The following is a 17,418-nucleotide window of genomic DNA, read 5'->3' as shown; positions in this document are numbered from 1 at the left end:
CCTAAATATGTAGTTTGTAAACAAAATATTTAATGAATCAATGACCCACACTTGTATAGAACCTTTTCAGAGTCAGAGGACTCCAAAGCGCTTTACACTACAGTGTATCATTCAGCCATTTACACACAGGTTATGATGAGCTTCGATGTAGCCACAGCTGCCCTGGGGCACACTAACAGAGGTGAAGCTGCTGAGTACAGGCGCCACCGGTCCTTCTGACCACAACCAGCAGGTAAGACAGGTTGTGTCTTGCCAAAGGACACAACAGCAAAATTCTCTGTACAGAGCTGAGATTGAACCTACAACCTTCTGATGACTAGTCACAGCTAACTAAATATTTTTGATCAGACCTAAATATGTAGTTTATAAAATAAATAAATAAATATTTATAAAATAAATTTTGAATTAAATATTTAGATTACAGATTATTTAGGTCTGACCCAGATGGTTACTTTGTAAAATACATATTTAACTTAATAACTAAACATTTAATTAAATAATAATTAAAAAAAAAACATTTTTGGTTTCCCTCTAAATATTTATTTTGGTGTTAAACCTAAATGTTGATTTTGCAAACTAAATGTTTAGCTCCAAAATAAATATGTATCTAGGATTTGAATGTTTATTTTGGAAAATAAATATTTTGTTGCAGCTAAATATTAAGATTGCTAAATATTTATCTCCAAATTAAATATTTCCTTAGTATGCAAAATATTTATTTTACAAACTAAATATTTTGGTCTGACCTAAATAGTTTGTAAAATATATTTTTAACTCCTGTGATCACGCCCTGTGATGGATGGGCCTGTCAGAGTGTCTTTTACCTGGTGACGACTGACGTTAGGCATCAGCTTCCTGTGACCTTTTCAAGAAAAAATTGTTGCACAGGATGATTAAAGTACTCTGGGATAACAAATTTTATAAAATATTAACATTTATATTATAAAGCAGCCTGTTCTGATAATATTGCAATAAAAATGGCATGCACATTAGAAAGGGCAATAATGGAAATTGGGATATTTTTAGTTGGCTACTTTTATAAAATATTGGTATTAGCAAGACTAATGCATTAAAGTGTTCACATGCTACAAAAAGCTTTTTTGAGATCTGGTGAAACAATTTCTAAATATTATTTAAAACAACAAAGTTGAACAAGTCTGTTGAGTTATGTTGTCTTTTAAGAGTATTGAAGTGGTTTTTTGTGGAAAGCAATTATTAATAACTTTAAATCCCAGGTATAGATTGCTAAAACCAGCCAATAAAGGTTGTAAAAATGAGCTGAGTAAAATGTATTTGTAAAAGAACATGGTCAAACCATCGACATTAATATAGGGTCAAACGTTTCCCCACCCTTTTTAACTTTCTGATGCGTGATTTCATTGGTCAGTACGCCCTCTACTGTAAAGAATGTTAAATAGCAGGAAGGAGGAACTCCCGTCCAACTTCGGTTTACGCTGACATTTCCTCTTCTTTAATGTGACCAATCAAAATGCGCATTAAGAAAAAAGACCCGCCTGCAAAACGATTCTATCCAATCAGCTTTCAGTTTGGTGAAAAAGTGGGAAGAGCTAGTTTCAGAAATTATAAAGTGTTGTCATCCGCGTTCTTAGTTTGGAATGTTTAATGTTGGGTGTGTGAGCGGACCGGGTAATGTTGACAATGAGGCTCTAACAGCTGTTGTACTTGTTTTGTCGGTTGATAAAGATGTGTAATATAGTTATCTAATATAAAGGGGTAGTTAAGTAGCCCAGAAAACAAGCAAATACGGCTATATTTTAGACAAAGACTGAACGTTAGCTATGGAGGAGAGGAAGGAGGAAAGAGAAGCTGAAATCCAAGAGCACGGCCCTGAGCACTGGTTCTCCAAATGGGAACGACAGTGCTTAGCAGAGGCTGAACAGGACACTCCGAACGAAGAGGAGACAGAACAAAATCAACAAAAGCTGTGGCACCTTTTTCAGAATTCGGCCACTGCTGTGGCGCAGCTCTACAAAGGTATGCTCCAAACATACCAAAGTTCAAGTTGAGCCAGGCGTCTGAGCTAGTGCTAACAAATGCTAATCCTAACGGTATCCTTTAGGAGAGATACGAAGGGCACTGTTAATGCAAAACATGCAAACGAATATCTATTTTTCGTGTTACGTGATATAGTACAAGTGTTTCCCGTTCCATTATTTTAATGGGTTTGTTTTTAATAAGATATGAAAGGATCTTTCTGATCTCGACATCGTGACCCTGTTTCGTTGCTAGCTAACGCTAAGACAGCCGCTAATAGCTGGTGTTGTGCCAAGTTGTGTTGCCCCGTCCAACCGGTGACGTCAAGTAAGTTTGCACTTCTTTCACTAGTCAGACGGTGCGAAACTGGGGGTGGGGGGGTAAAGGGATTTCGACAGGGGTACACAACTCAACACAACACCGACCGGTGACCGTGTCAGCGTATTTGACAACACCGGTGATGTTGCTCCCAGTGGCCTTAGCTAACAAAGCCCCCATACGTCTAAAAACACAGACACAAACATTTAGATGTGCTATTATCCTAAACACTAGCTAACGTATTGATAGTTTACAACACTTTTGTTGTTCCTGCTCGAATGTAATTCGGTGCAAATGTTGTCTTCCAGTTAACTGTTATCTGTCAAAATGGCGATATCCAGGGAGGAGATAGTAGACTTAAAACAACACTCGTGTTTGCGAAGAGCTGCTAATACACGTTAAGAATCTGTGGATATTATTTTGCTGCTACAGAATGGTGTTTTAGACCAGGACGCCCTTCAATTTATTTATGATTTTTTTTCATTGCTACGACAAAATGGCGAAAGGTCCAACGTAAATGTGTCCGTATTGAAATTACGTTGTGTTTAAGTATGTTGTCTCACTATGAAATGTCATAGACGTGGGTCCCAAACACCCTCTAGCACAGTAGGGTTTATTTCATTTTGTTTGTAAAGTGTTCTATTTTTAGGCTTTAAGATATTTCTTTAATCATCTTCTTAAAATAAAAAGTACAATTTACTGAATTCATTATTGTTTTCAGGCTCCTTTGTATGGGACATTATTCTTCCAGAACTTCCAAATTTTCCAGTCACACTTTTACCGGTCTGTCGTGGTGAAGAGAGAGCTGAGTCAGAAGGCGAAGCTCTTGATTTACCGGTCAATCTACGTTCCTACCCTCACCTATGGTCATGAGATTTGGGTAGTGACCGAAAGAACGAGACTGCGGATACAAGCGGCCGAAATGAGTTTTCTCCGCAGAGTGGCTGGGCTCTCCCTTAGAGATAGGGTGAGAAGCTCAGTCATCCGGGAGGGGCTCGGAGTAGACCCGCTGCTCCTCCACATCGAGAGGAGCCAGTTGAGGTTAGGGATGGGTACCTTTGACATTTGAATCGATCCGGTACTAATTCCCGGTACCTACGAATCGATACCGGTACTTAACGGTACCAATTTTCGATACTTTTGAGTGTTTATTATTTTAATTCTCTTTTTTAATTAAATATATATTTTTCTCAATATATAACAATATTTGATAAATATCACGATAAATAACATACAACTGTTTGTATTTTAACATCGTCCTTGTAGTTTTATAAGCTGATAATTAAACTGAAGCAAACATCTTTACTGTGAACTAAATTTACTGTGTATCTTCATTCCTTTTGCCGTCTTTTTTCATTTGATTTTTCCTACTGGGAAGTTAGAATTTCCGAGGAGAAAGCGAACGCACCATTAGCTGATAACAACGGTGGCAATGGAAGCTAACATATCAAGCTAACGTTATCTTTAACAGTTTATTTAGCTGCTGGAGCAGATTAAAACGATGATGCCTCACACTTAAAACGTTGTCACTGGTTTCATCTTCACCCAATCACCCGTCGCATTTAGTAAAGTGAAGCCAAACTTTAGAGCGCGTTCATGTTCTTCTAGTCAGAAATTCGGAGTTCCGAGGAGAAAGCGAACGCACCATTAGCGAAACGGAAGCTAACATATCAAGCTAATTATATTTACCTACCGGAGCAGATTGAGATGAGGATGTCTCACTTAGATCGTTGTCGCTGGTTTCATCATCACCCAGTTACCCATCACATTTAGTGAAGTGGACCCAAGCATTGGCGTGCGTTCTTTCTACCATGCTGCTCTGTTTACAACTGGTTCGCAGCGAGCGACGACATAACGCTCTTGCGCATGCGCAGCTGTCTTGGCAAGTTCTCGTTATGAAGGACGGGTACCGAAACGAGGCACCGTTTGAAACGACGTGAATCGGTGCTCGGTCAGTACTATGGAATTCGGTCGGTACCTTAAAAAGTACCGAATTCGGTACCCATCCCTAGTTGAGGTGACTCGGGCATCTGGTTAGGATGCCTCCTGGATGCCTCCCTGGTGAGGTTTTTCAGGCACATCCAACCGGGAGGAGGCCTAAAGGTAGACCCAGGACACGTTGGAGGGACTATGTCTCTCACCTGGCCAGGGAATGCCTTGGGATTTCCCCAGAGGAGGTGGCCCAAGTGGCTGGGGAGAGGGGGGTCTGGGCCTCTCGCCTTAGGCTACTGCCCCCGCAACCCGACTCCGGATAAGTGGCTGAAAATGGATGGGTGAATGGAACATGGGGATGATTATAGAATTGCGACGAGGTTCAGAATGATTGAAATTTTGATTTATTAGAAATTGATCATTTGAGAAATAATTTGTATTGGTGTTTCCACTGCAAACTTACATTTATTTGTAGTCAAGTGGTCTTACTCCTTTGAATTATTTAGGTGGCATAGTCATTTTTCCTAGGATCACACATTAAAACAAAGTAATTATTGGCATCATGTGACGTTGGTAGTAGGCTTGGGCGGTATCCAAATTGTAATACCGTCCAACTTCCTCTACATTTTACCATGATGTACGGCATTACCGGGATTCATTTAAAGTGGATGGAATTACCAAACTGTTGGCGTGGACCTTTACCATTCAGACATTGAATAACAGACATTATTGCTAAAAAATAACAACATAACACACATAATATTAACAACTTAAAAAAATACATAACTTATAAAGATTTTTTGCCAGAAAAACCAGCATGTTTACCTTTTCAGGCTTCAACATTGGACGTTGTGGACCAACAGTTTTGCCTCAGAGCTGAAAACCTGCCTCGATGAGCTTGTGGCAAAGACACACTGGTGCTTTGGGGCTAGTCGCGACATCTGGGGAAGACCACCATTAAAGTGCGTTGTCTCTTTTAATAACAGGCTCCAAACAGAAGGCTGCCATTTCAGCTCAGGCTCGCGCTCCTATGCTGACATGGCCTGCATCTTTTGTTTGCGTAAATTACCTCATCAGTGTTAATCGCTTTCTTTTATCGTTCGCTTCGAACCCAAAATGCTCCCAAACTGCAGAATTTGTGTTCTGTTTAGATTAGGGTTGCCACGGTATGAAAATTTAACCTCACGGTTATTGTAACCAAAATTATCACGGTTTTCGGTATTATCGCGGTATTTTTTAAACGGTGTTGCATATGTTCAGAAAGCATTGATAGTCCTGTTCTACACAAACTGAAATAGTTTTGAAAAGGTTTAACAATGTTTATTAAACCTAAAATAACACAAAGCCTTAGCAAAAGTGCAACTTTTCACAAGTAAAGGAACAAATAGCTTCTTTTTCTGGAACATGTTACAGTAGTCAGTGCAGGTTTAAATTATACAAATCCAAACATTCAAAACATAAACAATATGTAAACAAATCAAAGAAACACCACTTGTTTTCTCATATACTTGTTTTCTTCATTATCAAAATGAAAATCTAAAACTCCAGTCCACACTTGACTTGAGCACTGTACAAGTCAACCTTAAAAAATATGTATTTAAAATAAATAGCCACTTTAAACAAATTACTAAAATAACTACTACACTATGTAATCAAATCCAAATGTTCAAGTATAAATGGCATTGAATAAGTAAACAAATCAATGACAAGGAACTAATTGTATATTTCTCTTCATCATCAACAAATAAGATGCTTCATCCAGCAACAGGGTGTCCGTGACACGGTTTAAATGCTGGCAGAGGACGCTGCGGCTGCAGTATATAGTGACTCGTTGCATTCTCCCTCAGCCAAAAGTCCTCACGTCATGCATTTAAGCTAAAATGCTAATGTTAGCTTACCTTGCACTGGCTGTAGAGACGTGGGTGATGGTCACGCAGATGTGCCATTAGATTCGAAGTGTTGCTGTGTTTTGCAGACACTTGTTTCCTGCACGTTCTGCAAACGGGATAGCAGTCTTCTATTAACTGTCCCTCAGCATTTTTCAGAAATCCAAAATATGCCCATACTTCCGATTTAGTCTTCTTTGAGGGCTGATGGATGTCCTGGGCGCTGCCGTCTCCTCCTTCAGCCATTATTTCAGCTTCAAAGTTTTGGTGCCGTTGCAAACTAAAAAGTGCGTGTGCGCGCCGCGGGAACTTCAGCTGAAGCGACGGTGGCTGGTAAGGGTCACCGCGCCGAAACCGCGGCCACGGTAAACCCACCGAGATAATTTAGTTTATTAAAAACTGGACGGTTATTTTTATTGTCAACTTTTTTACCGGGGTTTACCGCTATACCGGTTACCGTGACAACCCTAGTTTAGATACCAAGTCAACTGGTGCACGTTCTGCCATTTTTCTCCCTGTCCCTCTTGGTGTGTGTCTTCTGCGCTGTCACATGATGTCACGTTCATAAACTATATCAAACATTTCCAAAGGTTGGAAAAAAACATTTGAAACCATTTAATTCAAACAGAAAATTAAACTATGCATCTGTTTTCTATAATTATGAATTTTCTATAATTAAATGAATTATATTTATTTCTTTTATTGTTTGTCCTTCTCACCTACGTGCACAGTGTTATTTTTTAAATGATTTTTCATGATGATATTGGAACTGACATGGTTGTTGTTTTTTAACACCGGGTGTATACGGTATTACCGTAATACTGCCTATTTGTTATCCTGAAACAACAAACGCTTTTACCCAGTTGGTTTTCACTTTGAGCATACATGAATGTGTTTGAAAGAAATATTTTAATTGTTTTCAAAGAAAACTACACATTCGAAAATTAATTAGTCACCATAGGCATCATTTCATAAATCTAGTGTCATTGACTTTTTTTAAATACATTTTTTAGATCGTGCTTGTCAGCAGCAAGGTCTCTCTCTCTGGGTTCCCTTCCAGAATGCAGCGACAGCGGTCACCAACATGTATAAAGGTAATCAATAAGTTTTTTAAAAGAACAATTCTATCTTAAAGTTCACTTTTTAAACTTAAAACTCTTCTTGTGCTACCAGAGAGTATTGATGCCCACCAGCGAAACTATGACCTAGGGGTTCATTTAGGCAACCAACGCAGGAATAAGGAGGTGATTGCATGGGTGAAGAAGCGACGAAGGACTATCAGACGAGAAGAACTCATTAGCTTTCTGTGTGGCAAAGTCCCACCTCAACGGTCAACTCGAGCACCACCCATAGTCGCTATGGTATCTGCAAGTCGACCATCACCACCAGAGACCGACAGCTCTGAGGTCGCTGACTTGCAGCCTTTCAGAGAGGCAATAGCCCTGCATGGTTAGTCATGATGACATGTTCCAATGGAAGCTGTTGCATGGTCAAAGTATCTTTAATGTGTCTTCATATGAATATATATAAATGTTTATTTCTTTTCAGGACTTAGCGGTGCCATGGCCAGCATTTCTGTGCGCTCTGGTCCTCCTGGTTCCCCAACTCACCCTGCCCAGTCTCTTGGTCGGCGTAGGAATGGTCTCCATGACGTGGACCTTAACACCTTCATAGCCGAGGAGATGGCTCTTCATTTAGATTCTGCTGCCAGTCGTAAGCGAGGCACTGCACCCTGCAGCGATGTCATCACAGACTCACCCACTCATAAACGTAACCGGATGCTCTGAACCTTTCTGACAACCTTGATTCCTCAGCTGTCCTCTCCTGGGTGGCCGTTTGGACAGGCGACGGGGACTGATGCCTTGGCCAGCCATTTAAAATCTTCCTCTTTAGTTGCAATGTTACAGATAAAGTAAAGCTTGAAATATTATCAGCCTGCATATTTAGCCCCCTCTTTACTTTCATTGTCATTTTGTTTTCTCAACAGAATACTTGTCCGTTGCATGGTTTACTTCTGTTTGTGTGTTTTCTTTTTTTTTGTCCTCAGTCAAAACTGAAGCAAGCACTTTCTAACTTAGAATTTTTCAAACCTCTCATTTGTGTTTCAGATTTGAACTAAATAAACCCGACTTTTGCCTGCCTTTAGTTCTCACCACTTCGTGTTTAGTCTCTATGTTGAGTGTGAGCCGAATGTCGCTGAACCGGACTGGACCGGGTTCTTGGGAGGCCGAACTGCTCGTAGTTTGGTTTGACTTTAAAATCCTTCGAAACATGCGGCTCTCATTCTGCTGCTGTTACATGCTCGCATATCTCAGCAGAACTGCCACTGACTGTGTTGTACATGTCTGCCTTTTGAGAAAGCTGCTACAATATCTGTGTGTGTGCCATACACGTTTCCTCTAACTGACCATCTGTTTTTCTCCATTTAATTTTCTTGTTCCAAGTTAGGATTTTGCTGCACTTCAGCCAAATTCACACCGACAAACGGGTTGATGGGATGAATGCATTCTTAACAAAACGAATGTTTGTTTTTGCTGTTCTCTCCATCAACTGCAGTAGTATCAATGATAAAGTTTACATGCAGCTTCCATTTCAACACAAAGGAGTTTTGCATTGCAGACAGTAACGGTGTTTAACCGCCTTCGCTTCACCTGCCCAGTGTTTACATTTGACCCATTATTAGGATTAGGGATTTTTTGCATTGCCATCATTTTACGTCCCTTGATTTTCATGAATTCACACCTGTAATTTCAGCTTTAACTCTAGAAGGGGCCGGTGGCTGTGAGATTATATTGGTTTAGTCAGCTCATGGATTATTGGGTGTGTTGGCTCAGCAGAAAAGTTAGTTTATTTGCTAATTTCACTCAGTTTTGTGATGCAATCTTGTGTAAGTGTGTAAATAATATGTAGGTGCTGTTATGTGGTACATATTGTAAAAAGAAGTGCTAATCCATGGGGATGTCCTTGTACAATGATTATGAAATTAAAGATTGTACAAGTGTGGGTTGTCTATTCATTTAACGATGTGACATAAACCATTCAGGTGGAATGTTTTAATCAGTCCTTGCCTGAATAAATTTAATGTGATCTATCTTACAATTCTTATCCCCCATCTAATAAATATAAATAGTGCTTATGGACATTGTGCAGTTCCACTCCTCATCACACGAGGGCGACAACTTTCCTTTTTAAAAAGCTTCTTTTCATATTGGAAGGTAAAGTTCTAAATCCTAGACTAGGTAAGCAATCTTGAGCCACCTTTCAGTTCCTAATCTGTTGCTTCCATGGAGTCATTGTTATGGGGAATCTTTTTGCTCCATTTTTTTCTCCTTTTTAAAAACTACTGAAATAAATCAGTCATAAAAAGACCTACTACAAGTATAAACTGGTTTTGAGTTAGTTTAGCAAAGAATCTCTTTTGAATGGAGTCTTTGCACATTGTGAGGCCTGGCTTATTTAACCCTCTGGAGGCAGGCGTTGCAGATTAACAACGTTAAAACCTACCTACCTGGTTACTCCACGTACGAATTTCATGAGCATTTTTAAACTCAGAAGTACCGCTGAAGGACTTAGTTGTTCGTCCTTTTATCAAAACTTATTTTGAGCCTGAGAGGATAAATTAAATCTTGAATAAAACTTGATGTGCATAAAATCCTACTTTTGCACCATCAAGAGATATCACTTGAGAAAATCTTGGCATGCGTCCAGAGATTTATCAATTCTGTGAACATTTGACGGACCTATTCGGTCTTTAGAAACTAGATAAAACAAGACTTTAAAAAGCTTATTAAACATCCATTTTGTTGTTTATAGATGGAAACAAACACGTCTTTCCAACAGCTAATAAGGTAACAAAATACAGTTTAATATGTCAAATTATTTCGTGTGCAGATACGACTCTGATTCATCCTTTGAATCGGATGTGTAAAAGCTTCATAAGATCAATAAACAAAACCCCAGTTTTTGAAACATAATCCAGAATGAAAATATGTGAAACAAGGAGTAAATGTGCAATACACACATGGCCTTTAAAAAATACGCTGTATTTATCCAGATCCAGATCCATTTATGCTCTATGGTTATTTAAAACTTCATGCTTTGTATTATATCCTTCCCCCCTGTGGAAATTTACACTTACCTGCATTATTTACGCACCAGTTGCAGAGCAAACTGTCATAAAACAGCCCAAAAAAAAAAACCCAAACAAAACATCAAACAAAGCTTGTTACCACAACAGCGAGTGATACGTGACAAATTTATTCAAACTGTAGCATTTCAGATGAGGTTGGATGTGACTCAATTCTCTGGTGTGCAGATGACACACTGATGCACACAGCCGATGAGTAATTCAAGGTACTTATGTGCTTACTCCACCTAGTCAGAAAGATAAGTGAACACATGCAAAGGAGCAACCTAAAATGATACGAATAATCCACCTTCGTTCAGGAGATTGTTTCCACAGCCCTTGATGGATCTTAAAATACACATTAAATCCAGGATAAACTGTAGCAACACAAATCATCTACATACCCGTTTATTCTACCATCGACACATTCACAGATTTCTTATTCTCAAATTGAACTTTTATTTTCCCATTTGTACAATTTTTATTAGTCTTGATGCATACTGAATGACACTCAGAATATCCCAACGTGTTCTCTTTAAAAGGATTTCCATGATAATTAAACAGTAGTTATTATTTACTGCTTAGTTTTTTCTTGTGTCTGTGTGAGCTTACCATGTCGGATATGATTGGTCTACCATTATTATCGGCCGATTTTTGCATTAAAATGTAATGTCAGAACTTAAGACTTAGATATCGGTAAAAAATACGGAATCAACTCTTCTGCTGTGTTGAATAAAACAACCAAATAATGCAGTTGGATGAAATGCACAGAATGAACATAAAAAAGATGTTTTAATGTCAAACAACCAAGGTCGGATGCAAATATTCCATGAATCACTTAACAGATTTTCATGGAACTTCTTGAAAACATTAACTGGATATAAATACTCAGCTTATCCACCTCAGAAGTCAACCTCAGTCAAGATAGTCTCCGCAGCTAATTAACACTAGTAAGCTTAACATGGCTGTGTCTGTTGTAGAGTTACAGTGTTATGCTAGTGGTAGAGACCTTCATAACACTTTCCCAAAAGCCAAAATGTTGCCAAAACGTTGTTGAAGGAATTTTATGGGAAACAGGTTTCTCCTCATCCAAATCTCCCACTGCTCCCCCTAACCGTCACCTCACGGGTAGTTATCGTTTATTGTTGCTGAGGTGAAATGTTCATAATACCATGATATTCATTTGAAGCCACATCACCCAGCCTTACTTTATACCAGAACCTAGGGTATGATCACACATAACTCTCCATAAAACAATACTCCTATCCCCTAAAATAAGAGACAAACATCCATCCATCCGTCCGTCCGTCCATCCATCCGTCCGTCCATCCGTCCAATTTCATCCGCTTATCTGGGGTTGGTTTGCCTTCCGGCTCAGCTCTCTCTTCACCACGGCAGACCGGTACAACTCCTGCATCGCTGCAGACGCATCACCAACCTGCCTGTCAGTCTCATGCTCCATCTTTCCCTCACTTGTGAACAAGACCCTGAGATACTTATATGTTTCCACTCATACCTGACTTGGAGAAGGCATTATACTATTTTCTAATTTAAGACCATGGTCTTGGACTTAGAGGAGTCGATTCTCATCCCAGCTGCTTCGCACTCGGCTGTGAACCGCTGCAGTGAAAGCCGGAGATCACGGTCTGAGAAAGCAAAAAAGGACCACATCATCTGCAAAAAGCAGAGACCCTCAGGCCACCAGATTCCCTCAACACCTTGGCTGTGCCTGGAAATCCTGTCCATAAAGGTTATGAACAGAATCGGTGACAAAGGGCAGCCTTGGCGGAGTCCAACTCTCACCAGAAACAAGCTCGACTTACTGTTGGCAGTGCGGACCAAGCTCTGACACCGGTCATACAGGGACCTAACTGTCATGGTCTGCGTCAGCCCCTTCCCTTTTTGTGCCTCCTGGTGTCCTCCATCCCTCTCTAGATTCCCTCTTGTGTCCCTTTGTTCCCCAGCTCCTCTTGTGCTCCACTCTAGGTTCCCCCCTTGTGCTCTCTTAGTGCCCTCATGTGTCCTTGTCTGCATCCCTGTTATGTGTCTTATGCTGTAGCTCTTTGGCGCCCTCATGTGTCCTTTTTCTGCGTGTCAGTTTAGTGTCTTATGTTATCTTTTCTACTCTTTCCTCCCAGGTCAGCTCCAGCCTCGTTGTCCCCAGCTCAGTGTGTGTGGGTGTATGTGCTATGTCCTCCTCCAGCTATTGTGTGAGTTCTTCTCTCTGTCTTTAGGTAATTGTTGTTTAGTTCTGTGTACAGGTATTTGCCCTCCTCTGTTTCTGTTTTCCCCATTGAGTTGATTAGTGTCACCTGCCTTCCCTCCAGCCCTCACTCCACACACCTGCTTCCTGTTTCCTTAATTTGTCTCCCAGTCTATTTAAGCCCGGTATTGTCTCTGTCTTGTGTCGGTCCATTAATGTATCTGTATGTTAATTCTGTCAGTGTTTGCTCGTGCTCTTGGTGAGCTTTGTTTCTCCAGTCTTGGAGTTTTTGGACTTTGGCTCGCTGCCTGGATTTACTTTTGTTCCGCCTTCAAAAATAAAGGATTTTTACTTTTCATCATCTCTGCCTCGTGTCATCCTGGGTAACTGCATATTTGGGTCCTAACATCCTCAGAACGTGACAGAATGGACCGACCAACCCAGGACCCAGCAGGAACTCCAGGTACACAGGAGATGATCTATTACGATGGTGATCCAGACCTTTGTGTGAAGTTCATTCGGGACTGTGCCCGTTGTTTGGACTTAGAATCCTCAGAGTTCAACAAAGTGTCGTATATGGTGCTTTGGTTGAGGGGTAAAGCCATGCGGTGGGTTGCTGACCACTTCGACGTAGAGGATCTTAAGGCGGTGTCGTTTTGGGACTTTGCTGCATTGCTCCTCCGCACTTTTGGCCGAGATCCTCCTCCACCAGTCGCTGATGCCACCTCAGCATCTCAGATGGGTCACACCGCCACACCCCCACCAGGTCCTGACAGCGCCACCACTTCCTCTCCGGTGGGCTGTATCACTTCATCTGCACCTGTTGACGTCACCTCCCCGTCTCAGACCCTCAGAACCAGATTCATTTCATTCTCCCCTATGCATGTTGAAGCCTCCTCGGCTTCTCAGATGAGTCACACCGCCACACCCTCACCAGATCCTGACAGCGCCACCACTTACTCTCCGGTGGGCTGTCATTCCTCCTCGGTTCCTGCCAGCATCATCTCCATGCCTCAGAGCAAGAAACTCCCACGCCGACGCCGCAGCAACCATCGTGCTCCAGCGGTGGTTCCGGTGGACGCATCGTCTCCTGCTTCAGTGGTGGTCCCGGTGGACGCATTGCCTCCTGCTCCCACGGTGGTCCTGGCGGACGCATCGCACCTCTCCTCAGCGGTGGTCCAAGGGGACGCATCGCACCTCTCCTCAGCGGTGGTCCAAGGGGACGCATCGCACCTTGTCTCCGTGATGGTCCAGGAGGACGCATCGCATCCTGCCTCGGCAGAGGAGGACGCACGGGCTCCGGTCCAGCCCATCCATGGGCCCCCGGGTCAGAAGTCAACGCCTCCCGTCTGGAGTCCCGAAGCAGACGCCTCCCGTCTGGAGTCCCGAAGCAGACGCCTCCCGTCTGGAGTCCCGAAGCAGACGCCTCCCGTCTGGAGTCCCGAAGCAGACGCCTCCCGTCTGGAGTCCCGAAGCAGACGCCTCCCGTCTGGAGTCCCGAAGCAGACGCCTCCCGTCTGGAGTCCCGAAGCAGACGCCTCCCGTCTGGAGTCCCGAAGCAGACGCCTCCCGTCACTACAAGCCTCCCCAGTCTCTAGCCTTCCAGTCACCCCAGTCGCCGGAGTTCCTTCCTCATCCTCCTCCTCTGAGACTTCCTGTTCCCCGTCGCCGGCCCCCTAGGCTTCTCTGGTCCTGCCTCCCCGTCGCCGGCCCCCTAGGCTTCTCTGGTCCTGCCTCCCCGTCGCCGGCCCCCTAGGCTTCTCTGGTCCTGCCTCCCCGTCGCCGGCCTCCTAGGCTTCTCCGGTCCTGCCTCCCCGTCGCCGGCCTCCTAGGCTTCTCCGGTCCTGCCTCCTGGTTCCCTGTCACCGGTCTCCCGGGGTTTTCTGTCCCCTCCTCGCCCGCCCTTTTTGGGTGGTGTTTTGTTGGTTCCCTCCTCTCCCTCCCTCTGGTTTTCTCGTGTCCTGTGTTTTGTTTTGTGTTTGTTGTTCTTGTTTTGGGCATCTGGTATCCGCCCCTTGGGCGGGGGGTACTGTCATGGTCTGCGTCAGCCCCTTCCCTTTTTGTGCCTCCTGGTGTCCTCCATCCCTCTCTAGATTCCCTCTTGTGTCCCTTTGTTCCCCAGCTCCTCTTGTGCTCCACTCCAGGTCCCCCCCTTGTGCTCTCTTAGTGCCCTCATGTGTCCTTGTCTGCATCCCTGTTATGTGTCTTATGCTGTAGCTCTTTGGCGCCCTCATGTGTCCTTTTTCTGCGTGTCAGTTTAGTGTCTTATGTTATCTTTTCTACTCTTTCCTCCCAGGTCAGCTCCAGCCTCGTTGTCCCCCGCTCAGTGTGTGTGGGTGTATGTGCTATGTCCTCCTCCAGCTATTGTGTGAGTTCTTCTCTCTGTCTTTAGGTAATTGTTGTTTAGTTCTGTGTTCAGGTATTTGCCTTCCTCTATTTCTGTTTTCCCCATTGAGTTGATTAGTGTCACCTGCCTTCCCTCCAGCCCTCACTCCACACACCTGCTTCCTGTTTCCTTAATTTGTCTCCCAGTCTATTTAAGCCCAGTATTGTCTCTGTCTTGTGTCGGTCCATTAATGTATCTGTATGTTAATTCTGTCAGTGTTTGCTCGTGCTCTTGGTGAGCTATGTTTCTTCAGCCTTGGAGTTTTTGGACTTTGGCTCGCTGCCTGGATTTACTTTTGTTCCGCCTTCAAAAATAAAGGATTCTTACTTTTCATCATCTCTGCCTCGTGTCATCCTGGGTAACTGCATATTTGGGTCCTAACATCCTCAGAACGTGACACTAACAGCCTGTATCAGAGGGCCTGGTATGTCATACTCTTGAAGTACCCTCCACAGGGCCTCTCAAGGGATGTGGCCGAACGCCTTCTCCAAATCCACAAAACACAAGTAGATTGTTTGGCTGAAATCCCACGCATCCTCCAGGACCCCCTTAAGGGTATAAAGCTGGTCCAGTGTTCCACGGCCAGGACAAAACCACATTGCTTCTCCTGAGTCTGAGGTTCGACAATCCGACAAACCCTCCTCTGCAGAACCCAGGACCAGGAGTGTGATCCGCCTGTATTTGGAACACATCCTGCGGTCTCCCTTTTTAAATGGGGGGCCTCCACCCCATTCTGCCAATCCAGTGGAACTGCCTTTGATGAACACATAATACTGCAGAGCCGCATCAGCCAACACAACCCTACAGCATACCAGAGCCTTAAGGATATTCAAGAAGGTCTCATCCACCTCTGGGGCCTTGCCATCAAGAAGTCTTTTGACCACCTCTGTGAATTCTGCCCCAGAGATTAGAGAGCCCAACCTAGAGTCCCTAGGCTCTTCTTCCTCACTGGAAAATGTGCCGACGGAATTGAGAAGGTCTTTGAAGTACTCTGCTCACTGATCAGTGTTGGTAGCACACTGCTTTCCCCTCCTGAGGCGTCGGATGGTGGACCAGAATCTCCTCAAAGCTGAGGAGAAAAGACAAAAACTGTACTGTCATTTCTTATTTCATGTTTGGCCTTTGTACAGTTCAGACTGATCTTATAGCAGGTTGGGTTTTAGAGCCAACAAAACCGCTGTGTGTCTTCACTACATCACTACGTAGAGGCTACCAGGAACAACAGCCATACGGCAGGTGCTGCAGGCTTGAAATGCCAGAGAGGAAAGCTACCAGGTCAAGAGCACACACTTGACCTCACACGTTTTGGGCTCAACCAAGTAAAAAAACACATTTTAATCCCCTCAGCCATCACTGCAGAGCTGAATAAAGGAAGAGCGGTGTCTCACACCACATCAAGCAAAACTATCTGCTGTTTCCCCTCTGCTAATACTGTACGGTTGTCTCTGTTTCATTATTTATCTGAAAGTTCTAAAGGCTCCTGTTTGATAGAGCGATGGAAGAGGAAAAGAGCTGACCGCAAGCTGCTTCACACTTCAAAAGAAGCACTATGTGTGTGTGTGTGTGTGGGAAAGGCAGAAAGTGAGAGAGAGTGAAAGAGAAAGACATGACAAGAAGCAACAAGTGTCTGAATGTTCCAGAAAACCCCTCGAAGATGGCCATCTGGACCGTGCTCACACACAGACACTCATAAACACACACATATAGGTGTCTCCAAGGATGCCGTCTGGTCTGAGGGAGAGAGCTGGTGGTGTACACACACACACACACACACACACGCGGCGCTCGCGCGCACACACACACACACACACAAATGTGTATTTCATCGTAGCTATTGTGTGTGTGCGGGCTTGACCGTTTGGGAATCTTCAGTGGTAGACAGCTGGTGATCAGTGATGCACCACTTATCCCTCGCGTGCATGCGTGTCAACATACAGCAAAAACACAACGGATAATGGCAATTGCTGCGCCAGCTTGCGCTAATTGATTGAAGACAGCACGCCTATGCTCTTGCATGCACGCACACACAGATTACCACATTAGCACATGCACATATGCAGAAGCCAATCAGGCAGTCTGAAAATGTGTCCCTAGAGAGATGGGGCAGCCGGAGATCAGGGGTGGTGATGGTAGATGAAGTGGTGGTTGAAGAAATTGGAAAGGAGGAAAGAGGAGGAAGAGAGGTTAAACACTCCCTGGAGAAGGCCGCTAGTAAGGGCTCTTGGTTTTGAGCTCATACGGAACAGTAGGTATGCGGTGCGTGGCATGAATAAAATCACCGGGTCTGAGGGGGTGTCTCTTATGTGTTGGACTGTGCAGTTTTTGTTATTGTGCCTCCTCCTCAAAAGAAGATTCCCCCATCTCCTCCACCCGGTTCCCTCTCTCCTAATTTTTCCTAAACCACAAACGTGCTTCTAAACACACACGCACGTGCACACACACACACACACACACACACACACACACACACACACACACACACACACACACACACACACACACACACACACACACACACACACACACACACACCAGATCTTCTGAGCTCCCTGTGCACCACCAAAAAGAGAAA

At 43.5% G+C, this 17,418-nt stretch overlaps 1 protein-coding gene across 1 annotated transcript; it reads left to right on the top strand.

Moving 5' to 3' along the window:
* Positions 1–1,586: 1,586 nt before the first annotated feature.
* On the top strand, positions 1,587–9,132 carry hapstr1b (HUWE1 associated protein modifying stress responses b). The gene is made up of 4 exons (XM_015964725.3): positions 1,587–1,995; positions 7,145–7,225; positions 7,305–7,580; positions 7,680–9,132. Exons 1-4 carry the CDS (start codon positions 1,800–1,802, stop codon positions 7,916–7,918), a joined length of 792 nt encoding a protein of 263 aa, XP_015820211.1. The 5' UTR covers positions 1,587–1,799; the 3' UTR covers positions 7,919–9,132.
* Positions 9,133–17,418: the final 8,286 nt, after the last annotated feature.

This window comes from Nothobranchius furzeri, chromosome 4, assembly GCF_043380555.1.
Source record: "Nothobranchius furzeri strain GRZ-AD chromosome 4, NfurGRZ-RIMD1, whole genome shotgun sequence".
NCBI classification, from domain to species: Eukaryota; Metazoa; Chordata; class Actinopteri; order Cyprinodontiformes; family Nothobranchiidae; genus Nothobranchius; species Nothobranchius furzeri.
This window is presented reverse-complemented; position numbering and strand designations above follow the sequence as displayed.

Coding starts and splice junctions, on each gene's coding strand:
- hapstr1b (XM_015964725.3), top strand. CDS start 1,800: ATGGAGGAGAGGAAGGAGGAAAGAGAAGCTGAAATCCAAGAGCACGGC. Junction 1,996..7,144: donor TGTGGCGCAGCTCTACAAAG/GTATGCTCCAAA, acceptor TACATTTTTTAG/ATCGTGCTTGTCAGCAGCAA. Junction 7,581..7,679: donor AGAGGCAATAGCCCTGCATG/GTTAGTCATGAT, acceptor ATTTCTTTTCAG/GACTTAGCGGTGCCATGGCC.